Source organism: Camelus ferus, chromosome 16 (genome assembly GCF_009834535.1).
Source record: "Camelus ferus isolate YT-003-E chromosome 16, BCGSAC_Cfer_1.0, whole genome shotgun sequence".
Lineage (NCBI taxonomy): Eukaryota > Metazoa > Chordata > Mammalia > Artiodactyla > Camelidae > Camelus > Camelus ferus.
Genome location: NC_045711.1, coordinates 33868165 through 33889069, shown reverse-complemented (window position 1 = coordinate 33889069; position 20905 = coordinate 33868165). Strand labels below are relative to the sequence as shown.

Here is a 20905-nt window from a genome sequence, read left to right as displayed (position 1 = left end):
TGTACATTTAATGTAGTTATTGTTTTGCTGTTTTCCACTCCCCAGAAGCCCTTCTTAATTGAGTGATGGATCATAGTGTCTTGGATTCAAAAATATGGTGTGGTAATTGGAATAAATGACACTTACAGTTCATTAGTGCTCTTACAAATTAGGTGATATTTAATCTGGTTTTTAATAGTTTGAAATGGTTCTCTACTATAAAGCCATGATGCATGCATGCAGGTGGACTTCAGAATTTGAAACAAAAATACAGTTCAAAAGTTTCCATTTCCATGAAATAAGATGTTTGTTCTGTTTGAATTGTTTGGTTTTTATATTTTAAAAAACACTGGTTTAAATTTAATATAAATTAGAAGTTTCTTTTATAAGCAACCCTCTTTTGTATCCTGTGCTTTCCTAGAGGTAGCTTACATTTTAAAAGATCTGTGGAACTGTAATTACCACTGTTCACGGACTGTTTATTCTGTGCCTGTTGCCTTCATCTGTTTGTACATCTGTGGAAGCTGGCAGATAGTTGATAATAATGTTGGAACTGAAGTAGTAAGTTTTTAATCCGAACTTTTAAAGCCCAAGAAAATCTATTCATTCTGAAGGAGTTCCCTAATAAATTCTTTTGAACAGGGGAAATCTGTTGTATTAAAGTGCTACTTACTTTGTCAAATTGTGATTTACACCAGGCATCCTCAAAAACCTGTTACCTTTTTTCATTGCATAAGATAGCACTGTGTAGCCAGCAGTGGTGGGGATCAAAAACTGCTTTTTATTTACTAGCATTTAGGGGTGGGACTAAAGGTAGAGCTGTATTTTTATTGTTGTTTTTGTTTCTGTTTTTATTTCAATAAATAGTATAACAAATTAAAAGATTATTTTCTAGACAAACAGCAAAGAGAGGTGTATCTTGGGGGATTGTTTCTCAAGGAGGCAGACAGTCTGTGTCCCTAGCGTTTCAAAAGTGGCAGGACTTACTGCTGAAGCTTGTCAAGTCCTGGTGTCAGCCGAGGGGCGAGAATCAACCTAGGGGAGAAAAGTCCCAGCTAGGGTATAGGATGTCTGGGAAGAGAATTGTTTGGGAGTGACTGTTAAGGCATGGGCTGTCTTTCTGTTTGTGGTGTATGCTTGGTTTTATTTTCTAAACCCCTTGGTGCCAGTGCGTCTGGAGACTTCTAAATTATCTGATCACAAGTTTCAAGAAGATGATTGCAGCTCTGAGACAAGTGTGTGCTGTGTTGTCCACCACTATTGTTACTTAATAATGCACTTTGGACTTTGAATATGTTAGTCTTTTAAATAGAAGTTTCAAGTCAGTTGCCTGTAATTCTTGTTTAGCATTTATCCAGAATGTAATTTATTCCTTTTCTTTACAGGCATTTGATCTAACAGAACAAAGATATGTAGCTGTGAAAATTCACCAGTTAAATAAAAACTGGAGAGATGAGAAAAAGGAGAATTACCACAAGTAAGTGATACTAGAGTGCTCATTTTTTGAAATTTAGTAATAATAGATGTAGTTTGAGCATTGTGTTAAGAGCTTTACATGCTTTATTGTTGTTTCATTTAGTCCTCATAACTGTCCTAGGAGTGAATACATTTTCTGTTTTACTGATGAGGAAACTGATACTTAACAGAATTTGAGTAACAGTTAAGAAATGGCTAAGCTGGTATTTAAATCTAGACTTCTCTTAACCCAAAGCCGATGCTTTTAACCCTCCCCTTCCATTGTGTCTAAAATTAGCTGTAATAAACAAGTAAAGCCTTAGAAATTATTGTTGCTTGTTTGTAGAAACCAGATGAGAGTGTTCTTTAGTGGTCTGGGAAGCTTGGGAAGCTTCGGGTGGGTTTTTTTTTTGCTGCTTCAGTCATTTCACTTTGGAGGAGATAGTTGGGGGGGCATCTGCTGTGCCTCAGTGGTGCCTGTTTGACTTGTTCAGTTCCTCAGTGCTGTGCTCACTGACCCCATTTCAAAGTTCTTGGTCTTCAGTGTCCCAGTTAGTGTGCTTTCCTGTGTTTAGAATGTGCTTGTGGCAGCCCTTATCTGTACTTGGGGTTGGAGGTGGGAGGGTGACTTCTTTAGAATGAATAGTTATTACATGTGCAGGTGTGAATTTCTTTGTTCCACTAATGTCAGGCTTTGCCTGTCCTGACACTACCCACCCCCACCTCCTCCCTGCCAGCATCAGAACATTGGTGTTCATGGTTCATTTGCTTGGGAGGCCACGCAGACTTAATTTGCTATTAGGATCCCCACCGGGCTTAATATTGTTTCTTTGTTGTACTACCTTAGTCATGTCCTACCCCTGAAAGGAGGAGATAGCCCCTTTTGATATAAAGCAGTCTGCCTCCTTTCTATAAAAGCAGTTTTGTTTTTTTCTTATAAACAGTACTTTGAGGGGAAAGAAGCAGTGGACTTTGAAGTAGCGTTTTAGTAAGCGTCTAAATCTCCTGGGGAAAATAAAACATTTCTACATCATCAACCTGTTCTTGGGGCGTGGAGCAAGGCAACGCTTGCTTTATACCTCCAGTTCACTGGGGACCCGAGAACTCTTCCTCTTCCATGCAGACTGGTAGTGGTTCTCAGCACTGGGCAAGAGAAGGTTCCTGTGGCATTAAGAGACATAGGGCTTAGCAGAGGTAGGAAAAGGGATGGTGTGTGCTCTATGCATGACACCCCACATGTGTCCCTTATGTGACAGGCAGCTGTAGTCCAGATGCTTCTGAGGAGCAGTTACATTATTGTAAGTGTATTCCAGGCACTTGACATGCAGGGACGAATGGCACGCCGCAGTGAATGCCAGGGAGCCCGTCAGAGAAGGAAACCACATGTTGTTCTGACTAGTTAGAAATATGGTGAGAAATGTCCCCATTATACTGAGAGTCTCAGAGTACCTGAGGGTGTAGGAACAGTACATGCATCTCTCTGAAAATGCCCTCCAGCAATCCTTGGAGCCTGTTCTGCATCTTCCCTGTATGCTGACCACTAACCCAGTTGACTACCAGAGGTCAACGGTGGTCAAACTTGAGAAAATAATTCCTGTGCAGAGTTTTTGCAAATCTATATGTGCTTTGCATATTTATGCATATTTTGCTAGTCTCAGTATACAGCTTTTAGGCTGATCTTAAAATGAACTCTTGAGGGTTCTGCTCACCCTAGCCTTTTTGTTTGTTTGTTTTGGGGGGAGGTAATTAGGTTTATTTATGTATTTACAGAGGAGGAACTAGGGATTAAACCCAGGACTTCATGCATGCTAAGCATGCACTCTACTACTTGAGCTATACCTGCTCCCCCCACACCCTAGCCTTTTGAAGCAGTGAGGGATTGAAGCCAGGACCATGTGCCTCCTTGACACACTTGGCAAGCTGTTTGTGTCCTGGTGGGTGTGGATTGGGTGTCGTTCCACATTTGTCTACCAGATGGAGTCATAGAGCAAGTGAAGGGAATTGTCTCATTTTTCTGATCTGTTTACCAGTTCAGCTTAGGTTTGCAGTGTTGCTTCCTAGTCTTTGTATCCTCACCAGAGGTGGGAATTATGGCACTGGAGCACCTTCTGTGGAGTTGTCTGGGCAGGGGCCATCTCTGAGCTGATAGACACACTTGGGGAGGGAGTATGCAAAGTTTTTGTGACCTCCATTCATCCTTGGGGGAAAATTCTTAAAACGCTTCCACCTTTCTTTGAAAGGTTTTGCTTGCTAAGTGATACGAAACCATACTGATGAATTTCAGGCTACAGATAATAGTCAATTAGCAAAATGTTATTAATTCCTTTAAACTTACTTAAATTAAGGAGGCTTATATTAAGAACCTAACAGATTTCAGACAATGCTTCAAAAATTCAGTATTAAACTGAAAAGTAGTATACTTCACTGTTGTGGTAACATAAAATAAGAAAATGCTACTGCTATTACCCTACATAGTAAGGTCTTTTGATTGCTTTTCCTTTTGAGGGGATGACTTCCCAGCCCCATCTGGAATCAAGATATTTATTTGGGTAAAAAAAAAAAAAAGGAAGAATTCAAAGAAAATAAAAAGTTGTTGTAGTGTTTATTTTTGAGTTCTGTTCTTTACCCCCTCTCCTCTCCTTCCCCCACAAACAAGTAACACTGATTGTTCTACTTTGGCATTATTAACGCATTAATAGGTATTACTCGATTACTCCCCAAAATAACATATTAAGAACTTTACAGTAGAGAAAATTTCATATAAAGCTATCCAAGGATGTAACTGTGTCTGAAGTAGTTAGTATACACTTGTATAATACTCTTCTAATTTTCTAGGGTAAAATCATTGAAAGTCTAAATATATATCCACGTATAAGAGAGCAAAAGACTAACACTTTTAGTGAAGAAGTTTTTCCTGTTTCTATTAAAGTTCTGTATAGTGCATTAATCCTTTGAATGCTAAGTTGAAAGTTGAACATATGAAGGACATGGCAGAGCCTCTGCTTTAACTAGTAAAGTGAAAGAAATGGCCTTAGAGCCTGACGTGACGTTCAGGAAGTGCTTTGACACAGAAAAGTTTTCTAAGTTGGTGAGGACTTTGAATGACACTTCCTTTGATTCATAATTCTTGCCTCCTTTATTTTCCTCTATTTTTTGTACCTTGATGGAGAAATTGTTCTCTACTCTGAAATGCACAAAATCAAAAAGTTAAAAAAGGTGGGGAGCTATAGATTTATAGTGTGTTTGAGTAAGAAATGACTTAACAGTGATCTATTTAGTCCATAGGTTTCTAAACTTGTGTTTTTAGAAACAGCATCACCTTTATTTTAGCAAATGAAGTGCTACAAGGAATCTTGTTATATGAAAAAGGACGGTGTGGAGTTGCTTTCGTGAAATGAGGGGTTTGGTAGAAGTTACATTTGATTAGCTTCTCTCCGGATGCATTTGTATCCAAGGAGCTCCTTTTAAAACTTCCAGTCTGCTGCAGAGATGGGGCAGGCCAGAGAGGTGCTGTCACAGAGCTCAAACTTGAAGCCAAGGTTTCTTGGTCCCAGTGTGACGTGTGTTCCAACAGTGCTCTGCCTCACTGCTGGCCAGTCTTTTCTTTTCAGAAGGAAATATGTATGCTGATTAAATAAAGCATCAGAAGAAGCAAAAACGGCCAAAAAGTCGCAACTTGAAAAATAAACCTAATCAAACAAAGTTTCCATTGGGGAAAAACAATTACTTTTAGATTCCTTTTCTTTCCTGTAATTGTTCATCAGCTTTTCATTGGTTGAGTACTTTCTGTGTATTTTTGACATGCTGGAATACACCAGTTTCAGAAAATGTCGTGTGTGTGTGTGTGTGTGTGTGTGTGTGTGTGTGGTTTTATTTTACCATACTGTGGAAAGTTTCTCTTTTCTGTCTTTCCTTATAGCTAAATGCCCCAAACTAAATGGTGCTATATTACTTATAGTAATATGTAATAATATATATGATATTTATAATATGTATAATATATAATATCCTATTGCTTTCTTTGTAAATAAGAACTAAATACTTTTAAAATTGGTAATTCCATTATATTAACACATTCTACTATTCTTTTAAAATTCAGTATATGAATATGTCAGATTATATAATGCTTTCTTGTTCCTAATCTTCCTAAATAATTTTACATTGGAAAAGTACCAAAATAAGATGTTAATACATATTTATAAATTCTTGTTTTAAGAAAACTAGGGTTTCCATAATTTCAAATTTGTAATCAGATTTGCATTTTCTTAGAAGGAAGTAAATCTGATAATTCTTTAAATTATTTTTTGTAAGGAGTAAGGTTTAAAAACAAATTTAAAGTATCATTAATTGCCTTATCTAACTGGTAGTCCTTTTACCCAATGAGTTTACATGCTAAAATCGGTCCCCTTGATGTAACCCCAGAATATAAACTTTTATACATAGGAAATATCAGCTTTAGAGGAGAGAAAAATTGCTGTCTGTATGCATTTTAAAGCTCTGATATTCAGATATAAATATAAAAGAGGTGAGATTGTCATAGAACGAACTTGAAAGGGTAAAAGGTGAGCACCTACTATTTTCTGAACAGCTTGGTAGATACTGGTAGAGAAAACAGGGTGAAGAAAGGACGAGGTGGACCTGAATGGAATGAATATGCAAGAATAGTGGAGAAGTCAGAGAATATTTAGGGTATCCTGGAAGAGTACTAAGAGACCGGCCAAAATACACCATGTTGATTTTCTGTTTTATTTACAGGCATGCATGTAGGGAATACCGGATTCACAAAGAACTGGATCATCCCAGAATAGTTAAGCTGTATGATTACTTTTCACTGGACACTGACTCGTAAGTGCTTTCTTTACCATTTTAGCTTAGCAGTTAATGTTATTTTCTTGCAGTGTATTGATGACTCAAGGAACAGAGTTTTAACTATCAGCTCTCGGAAGCTGGCACAAATTGGTGCCAGCATACCACTGACAAGCACCAATCAAGAGAGTCTTACCTCACCCTGGAGACTCTGATGAGCACTGACTGGCCTTTTAAAGAAGTACCAGCAATGTGACTTTATCGTACAATGAGAATGACTGTGGCATAGCCCAGTGCTGCATCTTAAAATGTAGGTTCGTAGGCTTAGGGGGATCTCAGTTTAGCCTTCTTGTGTTGTAGGTGGAGATTTGAGGACCAGAGAAGCCCAGTGACTTATCTGAGATCTTTAATAATCTTAGACATTGTTTTGTTTTATTACTTGGTGTACATAAGCTCTAGCACCTCTGGGTTTATCCAGGGAGTTTAGAAATATTTCAGCATTTGGAAACATTTTCTCTATAGGAGCCTGAACTAAGACGGGAGAACATACCTAGATCTGGCCCACAGGTGTTTCTGCCTCCCAGGGTAATTTGGCCTGTTCCATACAGCACGTGTCTCAGATTGCTGCTCAGAGAACCGGCCCACATTTAGAAACGGCCCCAAAAGGAGACCATAATTCCCTTTGGAAACATCCACTTAGGGATTTCCCCTTTCAAGTCGGAGGCACCCGGCCTTTGTATCCAGCCCAGTTGTGTGTAGCATGGAGTCAGGTTCAGAAAATTGTCTAGTTAGAGAGCAGGTTTCCACAGGGTGGCTTTATTGCTTTGCTTTGAGAAAGTTCCTTGAATACTAGGAAGAATACCCCCTACCCCCAATGTAAATACAAGTCATTTCAAAGATGATGACTTAAGATTATCTGCTGTTTTGAATTTTATACACACTTTTAATTAATGTGAGAAATTGAGTTGATTCTGTGCTCTTCTTGAGTTGTTTACTTTGTTCTTCCTATTGTGTATGTGGTGAGTTTTCACCAAAAATAAGTCAGACCATGTTTCAGAAAGTCTTCTGAGAGTTGTTCAGGTATTAAAAGTGAGATTTTATTTTCAACTTGCATTTGGGTCAAAAATTAATTCACTAAGCTTGAGAGTCTCAGATTTCAGCATCTCAGATCAGAGAAGCTATAAATTTTAGACTGTTTTCTCAAATAGGGTGCTAGCGTGTTAGGACATGCTGTGTTTCATAAGAAGCATAAGCTGTTACTCAGTTTGGGGATCCCACAGGACTGTGTCCACATTTCATTGCTGTACTTTTTGTAGGCCTCAAATTGCCCAGAGCCCTGTAGTGCTGGTCCTGAGTCTGTTTGCTCTCAGGTCTGCTTTTCACCCTTCCCCTGTGCTACATTTTAAGTGTGTTGGCCCTTGTGCTTACCTGTGTCAGTTCTTGTTCATCGGGGTTCAGCCAGTGGGGAGGCAGGTGGTGGTGGTGGGTGGGGTCCCCTCCCCCCAACTGTGGTTCCAGTTTCCTCTGGTGACCCTGGTTCTGTTTGTGCCATCTCCTCCCTCTGGCCCCTAGGGTGCTAATGACTTCCTGCTCTAGATGATTTCTGGGGTGCTCACTGGCTGCTTTGTCTTCTCAGCTCCTCCGTCATCTGTGTGATCAGTTCTCTGAATTAAAGCCTCTCTGTTTTAAATTCTCAAGTGGTTTTTATTTCCCAGCTTGACCCTGAGTGATTTACCCACTTTGTCACAACTTAGACTAGTTTAAAAGGTATCCATCTCTCAGGAAGCCTTACTTCAGCTTATAACTGCCTTAGAAGATAGACACATGACCCTTAATGCCACAAATGGTATGTAGTTCTTAATTTGGGTCTATATGATTTATTGATGTAAGTGAAAGAAACAACTAATTCTATGTAATAATACATTTATTAGAATCACAAATACTGTACTTTAAAAAGCTCTTTTATGCCTCGTATGTTTAGCAAAGAGAAATTATAGAACAGTATGTGCTAAACTGCCAGGAGAGGTAGTTGCAGTCAGCCCTTGGGACCTGGGCAGATCCTACATTTTCTTCCTCACTGGCCACACTCAGGATCGTATAAAATGTTTGCAGTGAGAATCGTGACTTGGTCATAATGTAGTTGTTTAGAAATGAAGCATCACGTGGATAGTAAAGGAGACCCCTCTGAAAAGATACCTCGCTTAAATATGTGACAGTTCTTGTTGGTATTCTTAGTCTGGATTCAAGAAGGGGTGTGCCCTGGGTGAACTTGAGCACAGCAGGTTCCAACATGAAAGGTGTGGAGACTTTTCACCAAGAGAGTAAGCAGTTTTCTTCCTGGAAACCACTCAGGTAACTGATACTGAATGAAGAATAGAAGAGTAGTTTAAGGAGCAAAAGAAAGAAGTGAGAAGCTAATTAACCTGATGTTTTCACTGGGCTGATTTAGTTAGACTTAATCTACTTGTTCTTATTGGTCAATGTTGGTTTATTTGTCTTTAGGTTTTGTACAGTATTAGAATACTGTGAGGGAAATGATCTGGACTTCTACCTGAAACAGCACAAATTAATGTCGGAGAAAGAGGCCCGATCCATTATCATGCAGATTGTGAATGCTTTAAAGTACTTAAATGAAATAAAACCTCCCATCATACACTATGACCTCAAACCAGGTATGTCTGACTTTTAGGAGACAGTATCGGTAGCTTTTCTTTGGTCTTATAAGTGACTTTTAATTTTATAAAGTTAGGGGATTTGGCGGGAGCCAAGAAGGCCTAATAACATCTGACTAAATTCCCTGGGTAGGTGTGGGAATACGAGAGTTCTGGCCACACAGCACTGGGTTTAAGAGGGTGGGTCATATTAAATGCTCTGGAGAAACAATGCTCTTGTCTTTAGAGCCAGGGCAGTTCATGATGTAAGTCCGATTAAGAAAGAACTGCTCTGGCAAGCTCGGTTTTGTTCTTTCCCATTACTCACACTACATAGCAGTTCCTCTACTCCAAGTCTCTTTGATAAGTGACCCAAAGTTAACAGCTTACTTTGCACATATGTCTCCCATTTCATTTAATTCCAAGCAGAGTTTTCCATCTTTTCCATCACTTTGATAGTTATCAGCTAAGTAGAGAGCAGTTAGACTTCTTACTTCCGTTTGTGATTGTCATCCTCGGCTGTTTTTTAGAAGTCTGCACGTAGACAGCTTTAACCAGCTGAGCTTGTTAAAGGAAGATGCCCATTTACCTCCTGGTGGGCACGGTTGTTAACTTTTCTTTCCTCTTCTGATAGCTGCATATTAAATCTCACTTTTCACTATTCTTTAATGTTCTAGTATAATTCAAATGACTAAAAAATTCATTAAAGAGATGGGCATTGTGTGATTATGGGTTTTCTGTCACTGAATCCAATACATTTTCCTTTCCTGCTGCAGGAGCTGTAGGTGGCACTGTGGTACTAGCTTAGAATCCTTTGTATGTTTTCTTTGACTTTTTTCCCCCTGAAACTACTGTTCTAAACAGGGTGGTTTAGAGATTCTTACTGAAAGTTCAGATGAAACTTTCCAACTATTTCTGACCAACCATACAAGTGATATTTTACTTTGGCGAGTTAATTATTTTTTTCCACTGCTCATAGTGGTGGTTTTGGCACATTAAGCAGGTGATTCTTGGAAAATGGAAGTTTTCAGCCAGACACTTAGGACTCTCCCCTCGCATCCAGAGTCCAGATCATTTTATTCCAGAGGTTGAGGTGTTTGCTACTGCGAGCAAGAGTTTGAGTTCAGTTCTCCCCTTCTTATCTATCATTACCTTGGATTTTTCTCTTAATTTATAAGTCTCTTTTTATTCATGAAGATTTTTATCTTTCTAGGTAATATTCTTTTAGTAAATGGTACAGCGTGTGGAGAGATAAAAATCACAGATTTTGGTCTTTCCAAGATCATGGATGATGATAGCTACAATTCAGTGGATGGCATGGAGCTAACGTCACAAGGTGCTGGTACTTATTGGTAGGTATCTGGGAGATCTGTCAGGTTGGCTGGTGGAGATGTGGCTCTGCTATACTGATGTGCTGGTAATTATTAATTAAATTACATCCTGTCTGCTTAGGCAAAAATGCTGTAACCCGTAGTAGACTTCCCTCTCCAAATAGTTACTGCCTTTTCAGCAGTTTGACTCTTTGGATTTACATTAATTTGTCTCAATTTTTCTTTCTATTGTAAGAGATTATGTGTGGTCAGGGGTTTGAGTTGTGGATTTCCTCCATAAACCTGGCCCTACCAATTAGGTAGAGAATGAAGTTGTTCATATGTATGTAAAGAATGGCCCTAAATTCTTCTCAGTACAAATGCAGGTCTCTCTTTATGAGTTAATGGGGTCTGGGATTGCCTGAGGATGATGGACTCTCACGAACTAGGTTGTGAAGCTCAGGTTGTAAAATAACCACAGCATCCCTTGAAATCTAAACAGGAAAAAGTGAGCGCCATTTGCCAAGAAATTTACCCATTTCTGGCAGCCATGTTCTAAAAGGTTTTGAGCCACATTTCCTCCCATCTGTTGTCACTCATCTACCCCCAGCCACCCTGCCCACCTAGCTCTACCTGCCTGTGCTATGCCTGTCCTGCTTCTACCTAGTACTACTTCTGATAGTGAGAACCATAAAGGATACCTGCAGCTCAGGCATTTGTCTTTGTGATTATACGGGGGTGGTAACACAGAGCCACACGTTGGAATGTATGATTCTGAACATGGAAAAGCCTCTAGTAGCACTAAGGGAGGGGGACACATGCTTTAAACCCCAGGGTCAGTTGGTCAGATCATTTATGTTTGAGAGTGGAAGGCCCTGCCCTGCCAGACTCTTAGCAGAATAGTGACTGCCTGGGAATGAGGTTGTTGATGTGAAGGAGTCAGAGAAGAGGGGGATGTCACAACACGCAGGAGCAGCCCTGCTCTCATCAGCCCGCTCATGTTTATGTTATGTATATTAAAGAATCGATCCGGCCCTGCTAAAAACACCACGTACACAAAATGTCTACTTTCTGTTGCTTCTTATTGTTTGTGGAGATGGTACCTATAGTGAAAATCAGTCGCTAAATTAAAACTTTGAGATTCTCAGCTTAAAATAGAAGCTACATTTACAGTGTTTATTCACTGGGGTGGTTATTGTGGGTTTAGTGTTCCTGTCACTAAATGATACAAAAATATCTGCTGTTGGAAATTCTGGAAACAGGTCTATACCTCTGCTGTATAAATTCACTGGAACTTGGATTTGAGCTTTTCATTTGATAGCTTGTTCTTTTTTAAAGGTAAAGATTTTTCATGTTTAAATTAGTTCTCATTGCTGCCTATTGCTATATTTGCTAAGCTGTAGAAATTCAGTGGTTATAATTTAAATAAAAATTGTAATGTTTGGGTGTTGCTTCAGAGTAATCTGGGGAAGGTGGAGAGGGATGTCTATGAACAAAAGTTAGCCACGTATTGGTAATTACTGATGATAGGTAATGTTTATTTGCAGATTGATTTTACTACTCTTTCTACTTTATATTTGAAGATTTTTTTCATAATAGAAGGGTAAGGTAGAGAGGGAGCTGCTGAGAAAATTAAATTTTATGGATTTCTGTGTTTAAAAAGTCTCCAGATTGGTGTTTATAATCAACACCCTCAGTATGTCATCATCTTCTTATGTCTGAGAGAGGTACAGATAGGATGGAAAGACATTAACAGATCTTAGGTGACTATTTGCAGTATTTGGTTGTTCCAGACTTCTTCTACTTTGAATACTACTTTTCAGTAAGTAACCCATAGACTAGGCCTTGAGAATAATTTTTCTCCATGAGGACTTTATCATGATGGAATATGCAAATTATGTTTTGTTTTTTAAACACAATTTACTATATAGTATCTTAGAACTGTCTTCTACTCTCCCTCCCAAAGTCCTTGATAGGGAATTAGAATGTTTATTATTTTCAGTATTATATGGGTGAAGACTTAGTGTGTTTTGTCATTTACAGATGGGGAATCTGAGACCTAGAAAGTAATATGCCAGGCTGGTACTGTTAAGGGACGATGTCTTTTGTATTCTAAATATTTGTCCAGATTATTGCTCTGCATTTGGACAAGTTCAACAATTTCTGTTCTGCCTCACCACAAACAAGAACTTCTTCCCTACCACCTCCACAAAAGTCATAAATACAGTAAAATTACCATTTTAGCATCAAGGTTCTATTTGTTATTTATCCAAGATCATATTTAAATTATTTATACTAAAGAATCAAGGACCATGAAAACTTAGGGTTCAGGGAGGTTTTAATGGCATTTGGAAGAGCTGTATTTTTATAAATTCTTTTCCTATATTTTTACTGCCACCGCCCTCCCTCCCTCACTTCATGAGTTCTCTATATTTTCATTCTTCGATGTGTGTTTTGGCTGAAAGCTTTCATTGTGAAATAATAATCTAGGTCTGTGGTCTTAATCATCTAAAAATGACTGTTAAAAATAATAAATAAGAAACAAGAATGTGAAACTAAACTTCTATTTAAAAAAAAATCATCTGAACCTGAACATTTGCCTCTTAACTCTTGTGATCCCGTTCCAGCTATACATTTAGATTTTTATATCAGAAGCACAGCAGGGTTTAAAATAAAGAGTTTTCGCAGAATTGATTTTGCCAGCATGAAATCTGCAGAAATTGATCTGTTATCTTCAGAATTCTGCCTTCCAGCTATGCCATGGCTAAGACTCCAGGCAATGCGTAGAAGCATATTTCTTTGGTTTTCTAAATGCCAAGAGGCACTTACCTTCCACACCATACAATTTGGTGTGGTTGGCTGTCCAGCTAGTCTCTTTAGAGGCCAGGGGTGGGTAGGGAGGGGAGGAATTCAGATGAGGAATGAGTTGGGCTAACAACTAGTAGTTTGTTTGACTTTTTATGCACTATTTGTTATTCTTCCAGTAAGCCCCTGATCACCCTTAAAGTAGGAAATGTTGAGATATCCTTCGATAATTTGAACTTTAATGTCACCATTGATTATATATTGCGGTTATTTCCACTCTCGATTTCCAAAAGAGGCTACCTTAAGAAGGCAGAACAGCCACTTCCCTCAGAGATTTGTACTGGGTCTTGAGTTCATTTGGACTTTTAAAATAGTTGTTTATTATATATATGTGGGTGGGGAGGGCCATGTGTGAACGCTGTATTTTCTGCTCAGTTCTGCTGTGAACTTGAAACTGCTCTAAAAGAATAAAGTGTATTAAAAAATAGTTGTTTATTTTAGCGACATCTTCAACCAGCATGAAAGGAAATCACATCACTTCTAGTTACATTTTAATGTTTGTTGCTGCAGCTGTCATAAAAGAATACACTTCTTTTGTGCTCCTCCCTCCTTGCTAAAACTTGTTGAATGACACTTATATTAGGCACAGCCCTGGGAAAGAAGGCGGAGGTGGGTGAAGCAGGAGATAGGGAGAATATTTACCTCTTTCAGTAAATTGAAAAGTATATTTTAAGGCTTAATAATAGGGCATTACTCTTAAGAATTTTTATTTCCCTTTTGTCCCAGGTATTTACCACCAGAGTGTTTTGTGGTTGGGAAAGAACCACCAAAGATCTCAAATAAAGTTGACGTCTGGTCAGTGGGTGTGATCTTCTACCAGTGTCTTTATGGAAGGAAGGTAATGAAGAAGGTTGGATATGGTGGCTTCCGTCGTGGGTGGTGCATGTACACGGTGGTGGTGTGTGGATTATTCTTTTAGAATTAATTATTAGGTTATACAAAAGGGAATCCTGAACTGACTATATACTTCAGTAAAAATTTTTTTTAAAAAATGGGGGGAAATTCTGAAAGTTGTGGTTGGAAGAAAGTAGAGTTAATTATAAAGGCTGTATGCATAAACAGAAATTCTCAATCTTAAGGGAACCTAATGAATTCTGCTGGGCTGTTGAAAACATTCATTTTTTACCTTTGTCAACTAGATCCAGTCTATGTTTTGATTCTGATAATATGTATAGGGAATTATATGAAATAGTTTATTAAAGTATACGTCTTCCAGGAGCCATTCCTAAGGGTCCCAAGAACTGAAACTTGAAGTATTTGCAGCTCTTTATTCCCAACCACTATATTAGTTAGAGCTTTTATTAATAAAAGCATGCTTTATATTTCTGTACTGGGAGGTGATGTCAAAATATTTGTTGTTAGTTCTGATAAAGGCAGTATATTACTTGAACAAGTAAAACCCTAGGTTGTAAACTACACCTAGTGAATTTTCATATTTGCATCTTCCTTGTGAACATGATATCTTATAAATGTATATATTAGAATCCAGTTGGATATTTATATTCCTGTTCCTGCTGTCAGTGTGTTTGTATGTTTTAGTGTTCCCCTTTAGACTTCTCTAATATTTTTTATTACAATTTCCAGACCAAAATGTTAATTCAGATTTCAGCTTCCTCTTTAACTTTCCCTTGGTGTTTGTTTATCTTACCTACCTAGCATGGGGAAACTGTTCAGAACTAGTTGGGGTTAATTGTTATTTATACTCTCATATTGTGGAAGTGTTGCTGGTAATGGCGGTAGAGGTTAGCTAGAAAGAATTGTGATCTCAGTGGAAACACTGTAGAGATGAGCATGAACTTACTTTTTTAACAATTTATAGAAAATGGCAGTTTGTGGCACAGATGAAGCCATTGAGTAGCCCTGACTCGGTTTTTTTCCCACTTTGTCCTTATCCTTTTTCTTCTTGTACTTCCTTTCCATCTCTTTATCTGTGTCTTGGGTCTGCCAGTGGCACACATATGTATTGTTTAGGCTCACAGGTATCACTCAGAGCAAAGGAAATTGCCGGTTCCTGCTCTGAATCTTTAACTTTGCTGTAAGCAAAGCTTAGCAGAGGTACCAGGATATAACAGATGCTGCTTCTGGTCCCAGCTCTGCCTTAACCTGATGTAGGACTATGAGCAAGTTACTTAAAGTCTGAGCCTTTCTGTCCTTTGTAAAATAAGAGAATTAGAGGAGATCATCTCCAAAGTTCCTTCTAGCAGTTCTTGTTGAGATGTTTTCTTCCTCTTCCCTGTGGTTTTTGAATTGTGTTTTCTTTAATTTTAAGTAGAGACCTACATTTGATTTTTGTTTTTATATGATAGCCTTTTGGCCATAACCAGTCCCAGCAAGACATTCTACAAGAAAATACTATTCTCAAAGCTACTGAAGTGCAGTTCCCGCCAAAGCCAGTAGTAACACCTGAAGCAAAGGTAAGTTTTAACCCATTGCCCAGCAGAAATGACCGCTTTGCTTTTTCTATTATTTCTCTGAGTAATTTCTCCAACCCCTGACCTTCTCCTCCTCTCTCCTGACACAAAACAAGTATTTATTGAGTGCCTCTTAAGTACTAGACACTGTTCTGGGAGTGGAGCATGAGCTGTGAACATGTAGCAGTGACCTACACAGACAGGGTCCCTGCCCTTAAGATTACATTCTATTAGGTGAGATAAACGATAGCGGAAAAGGAATACATTTCAGATGGTGATAAATGTTATGAAGGAAATAAATCAGACTAAGGAGTGGACAGATGGGAAGTCCTTTTTTGATAGCATGGTCAGCTTCGGCCTCAATGATGAAGTGACTTTTTGAACACTCTTGACTGATGAGAAGGGGGGAGCCATGTATAGATTCAGAAGAACAACATTCTGATTAGAGAGAAGCGAATAAAGCTCAGGTGTGGGTGTGAGCTTAGCAGGTCCACAGAGCAGGCAGAGCAGGGGGAGAGTGGTAGGCGAGGCAGTAGGACAGACTGAACCGTGATGGAAAGCACTTGAAGGTTTTACTCAGGGCAACTGTGTGATTTGATTGCTGTTTTAAAAGCCTACTCTGGCAGCTCTGTAGAGAGAAAACTCAAGGCAAAAGGAGTTTGATTGGTATCCTACCCAAGAACACCTATTTCCCACCAGCTGCAGGTGTCTCACTAAGATAACTTCATTTTTAAAGGCCAAGGATCATTGTATTCATTTCTGTGAATTTGTTTTTATCTTCCAGATGCTTTAATGAAGCAGCTACCTATAGGTGTCTTTGCTTTTGAGAAACCAGAATTGGTGTTATACTTTTGTGTTTTGTTAATTAAACATGTTAAAAATAGAAGATCAGTAGTTCATTTTATGTTTTAGGGTTTTTTTTTTTTTTTAGTGTACCTTTATTTTTATTTTTTTAACAAAGAAAGGTTTATTTTTTGGCCAAACAAGGAGAACTGGTGGCTCATGCTCAAAAAACCCACACTCTAGACTTTCAGAGCAGTTTCAGATTCACAGCAAAATTGAGTGGAAAGTAAGCATTTCCATATACTCCCTACCCTCCCGACTCTCTCTCTCACACACACACACACACCCCTTCCCCACTATCAATACTCCCTGCCCTCCCTCCGCCGACACACACACACACACACACACACACACACACACACACACACACACACACACACACACACACACACACACACACACACACACACACACACACACACACACACACACACACACCCCAGAGTGGTATTTTCGCTACAATTGACACACCTGCATCGAGGCATCATCATCACCCTAATGTAAAGTATGGACTTTGGATGATACTTATGTTTTAGATTTTTTAAAATAAATTCAGTTATTCAAGGTAATTATGTTGTAAGACTTTGACTTAATAGAACTGTCTGGATAAAAAATAGAAAAAGACAGATCTATGTAAGGGCCTTTGTGATAAGAATTGTAGAAACTGAGGCTACATAACTCTTCATACCTAGCACAGAGGAAACCTCTGTGTTGGTAGTAATTTAGGATTCTGAATCAAACTCCACTCACAGTATGTTTTTATGTCTGCAGTGCTCTTGGGGAGACAAGTTCTGTTCGTGTTTTCCTTTACTACTTAGGTGTGTGCCTGATCATTTGCTTCATGATCTTTCAGGGAAGAATGAGATACACAGAGAAAGCACTTGCCAATCTGTGACACACTGTAGTGTTGGTCAGTGTTGGTCACCTTCCCCTGCATGTGCTGACAGTCTGTCACTGTAATTCCCACTTCCTCAGGAAGGTCACATGAGACTGTGGTTGTAGATGCAGGACTGTGAAGTTAGACTGTGCCCATGCACACCAGCCAGGCAGAGAGATTTTTGTGCTGGTCTTTGTACTTTGGGGGCAGAGATATTAGAGGTCATGCCCTGTTCTCCTTGGGGATGGCTCAGCCACTTTCGCTGGGGAAGGAGTCAGTGGCCACAGAGAAAGGCCGTTGACAGCATGTCTCCTCCCTTACTCGTCTCTGGTCTGCCTGGAGGTTTCTGGGAAAGGCCCTGAGCCCCTTCTCTTTAGGAGACATTGCTCTGGGCCCTGGCAGCCGCTTCAGAACTTCTGGGTTCCCTCTTGGGGTGCCAGGATTATCTGCTCCATGCTTCTTCAAGAAACTTTCCTTTCAGGCGTTTATTCGGCGATGCTTAGCCTACCGAAAGGAGGACCGCATCGACGTCCAGCAGCTGGCCTGTGACCCCTACTTGCTTCCTCACATCCGGAAGTCGGTCTCCACGAGTAGCCCTGCTGGAGCTGCTATTGCATCAACCTCTGGGGCATCCAATAACAGCTCTTCGAATTGAGACCCACTTCTAGGCCACGGACTGTTTGACACGCACAGAGTGGACACATGGCATTTAGCAGCGGGTTTGGAACATAGCGAATCCGAATGGATCTCATGAAACCTGTACCAGGTGCTTTTATTTTCTTGCTTTTTTCCCATCCATAGAGCATGACAGCATCGATTCTCATTGAGGAGAAACCTCGGGCAGCTCTGGCCAGGCCTCGTAGGAAAAGGCCCCGCCCAAGGTTCCGGCATCAACGGCCACTGCGTGTGGCTGCTCTGAGTGAGGAAAAAATAAAAAGAAAAACTGGTTCCATGTACTGTGAACTTGAAAACATGCAGACTCAGGGGGGTCCCTGATGCAGTGCTTCAGATGAAGAATGTGGACTTGAAAATACAGACTGGGCTAGTCCAGTGTCTATATTTAAACTTGTTCTTTTCTTTTAATAAAGTTTAGGTAACATCTCCTGAAAAGCTCGTAGCACAAAGGCTCAGCTGGGGATGGTGTTTGACTTTGGAGGAAAAAAGTTGCTATTGCCCGTTAAAGGCACTAGAGTTAGTGTTTTATCCCTAAATAATTTCAATTTTTAAAAACATGCAGCTTCCCTCCCCACTTTTTTATTTTTGAAAGGATACATTTGGTCATAAAGTGAAACCCGTATTAGCAAGTACGTGGCAATGTTCATTCCAATCAGATGCAGCTTTCTCCTCCGTCTGGTCTCCTGTTTGCAATTGCTTCCCTCATCTCAGTAGGGAAAAAAATTGAGTGGGAGTACTGAGATGTGTGGGTTTTTGCCGTTGGACAAAGAATGAGGTTAGAACTGCAGCTTGGAGTCTCTCTAGGTTTTCGACTATTTCTTCACAATTTGAACACTTGACGGTTGTCCCTTTTAATTTATTTGAAGTGCTATTTTTTTAAATAAAGGTTCATCTGTCCATGCAGTCCTCTTGGATTCTCTGAATGTAGTAACTATTGAAACTGTTCCAAAGGTAGGCAGAAAATGGGCTGGGGAGCCAAATGCTCCAGGGATCAGGAATTCCTACCCACAGTCTCTGTGTGCTTGCTAAATGGTGTACATTTCTTGTTAACATGATATTAAAACTTGATCAGCACATAAGCTTTCCTCTGTTAGATCTTTTGGCAGGAAACAACCTTCAAGCCCCTAAATTTTGTGGGTGTGTGCTGCTGTGTTTGTGTGTGCAATTATGCACACACGCACTTTGTCTAACTCACTTTAATAGATTCATTAATGAAGTTAAAAAATAATGTCAAAGGAAATAGGTATTTCAAATATGAACATGCTTTTGGATCTAATTTTTTTTAAATGTAGTTGTTTCTGAGATGTACGATCAACTGAAGACAGAGCTGAAGTGGGAGCTGGGTGGCCCCATCGTGCCCTTGAAACAACAGAGCGCTCGACAGTCAAGGGGGACGGAGGCCAGAGCCTGAACATGTGGTAGCCAGCTTGGAATGTTACTGACATATGTGGCAAGAGGGCTCAGCCAGAAATATTTAAAGATGCAGCGTTCAGGCATGCGAGTTCCCCGGGCAGGGGAAGGGAAGTCAGGAAGGGGTAGAGAGCGCTCAAATAACTCACAACTCTAGTATTTCTTTTACATGTGAAAAATGCCAGGGGTAACACAGTTTTTAGGACTTTTGTTTGTTTTGTGGAGCTGTCCCAGTCTCCCCAGGATCAGGCGACCTTAAGGAAAGATGGAGTATTCCAAACTGGAGACAGGTTCATGGGTAGATATTGTGGAACTCTGAATGGAAGGAAGTCAGTTCCAGAGCCCTCATTGCCCCCAGCTTTCCAAAGCTATTTGATTGCAATATATATTTGTACACATGTGTGCACACATGATATATGTATGTGTGTATATAGTGTCTTTTTTTAAACTGTTACTTTCAAGCTGCTAAACAGAGTACCCATGGGGTCTCCAAGGTTGAGCATAACAGCAAAAGGATGGTGTCTGCATACATGAAGAGATGGATGAGGTTGAGACCATGTTTAAATTAACTCAAGATAATTAAACTTTATTCCTGTTTTCCTCCCTCTCATTCAGTGATCTTGCAGTTTTTTGGGTTTTGTCTTTTAAAATTTTTAACTTTCTTTTAAGGGTGAAGGAATGCTGCATCTTTAAACCTTCCCTCTAGCTTCCTGCCCTCTTTTCCCCAAGCACTATGAGTGAAGCTGCAGGACTTTTATTTGGTGACCTACCTTTTCTGTCCTCATCCTGTAGAAGGGATGCCCTTTCTTCCTGCTTTTATTGGGCCTACAGCTTGGTTGGAACTGACTGGGCTTGGTTGAGTCTGGGCAGGGCCTCTTTCCACTGCATGGATAAGCCCCAGGGAACATGCAGAATGTTGACCTTTTCTAGACTTGTAAGTAGCCAGTGAAATCACTAAGTGGAGTTCTTCCATGACATATTTTGTTAATATGGGTTTTACTTTTTCCAAGGATAATCCATTATTGCCACAATGTTGATTTACTTTAAACAATGACAAAAAAATGTGTATTAATTTGTAATTAAACCTAGCCAGACTGTTTTGGCCTTTCCCAATTTGGGGGGGTGGGGAGGATATTAAAATAAGTTTTAAGAAGTGAATTTCCCAGCCTCTTGATTTACTCTAGTTCTCCAGCTTCAAACAGGGCCCCTACCACCTAGGGTGTAGCTGGAGGCCTCCTGGCAACTGGCTGAGTCCCAGTGGATGTCACAGGCATGATGGGAATATGTGGATTCATGCAACACCTTTTGTAACCCTGATGTGCCAACAGCTCTGCTTGTACGTGGGAATACAGTGGTGAACAGAATGGGGAAAGCCTAGCCATGAGTTCACAATCCAGGGGTAAAGGCACTGGGCCCCAGGAAAGGATGGAATACAGGGGTCAAGGGGAAGGAATTGGGCTCTGAATTTCCCACTGTGACACGGAGAGCTTTAAAGAAGACTCACCAGTTAGAGCCGTAGGCTCCCCCCTTCTGTGCCTGACCTGGACATGTCTGCTGTCTTTTTTAGAGGGCTTGTTTCCTGCCTGCTTTCTAGTCCAGGAAGGACAGGTTTTCTTCCAGCTG

At 39.9% G+C, this 20905-nt stretch overlaps 1 protein-coding gene across 5 annotated transcripts in view; it reads left to right on the top strand.

Moving 5' to 3' along the window:
* The window catches only part of TLK2 (tousled like kinase 2), a 101647-nt gene extending 81212 nt beyond the window's left edge, over nt 1-20435 (top strand). For all 5 annotated transcript variants that reach the window (XM_032457155.1, XM_032457154.1, XM_032457157.1 and 2 more), the window contains 7 exons: nt 1365-1456; nt 6190-6279; nt 8743-8912; nt 10105-10243; nt 13793-13904; nt 15373-15480; nt 17679-20435. In XM_032457155.1, the coding sequence (XP_032313046.1) occupies nt 1365-1456; nt 6190-6279; nt 8743-8912; nt 10105-10243; nt 13793-13904; nt 15373-15480; nt 17679-17852 (885 nt within the window). In that variant the 3' untranslated portion in view covers nt 17853-20435. The remainder of the gene's footprint in view (nt 1-1364; nt 1457-6189; nt 6280-8742; nt 8913-10104; nt 10244-13792; nt 13905-15372; nt 15481-17678) is intronic.
* The last annotated feature ends 470 nt before the right edge of the window (nt 20436-20905 follow it).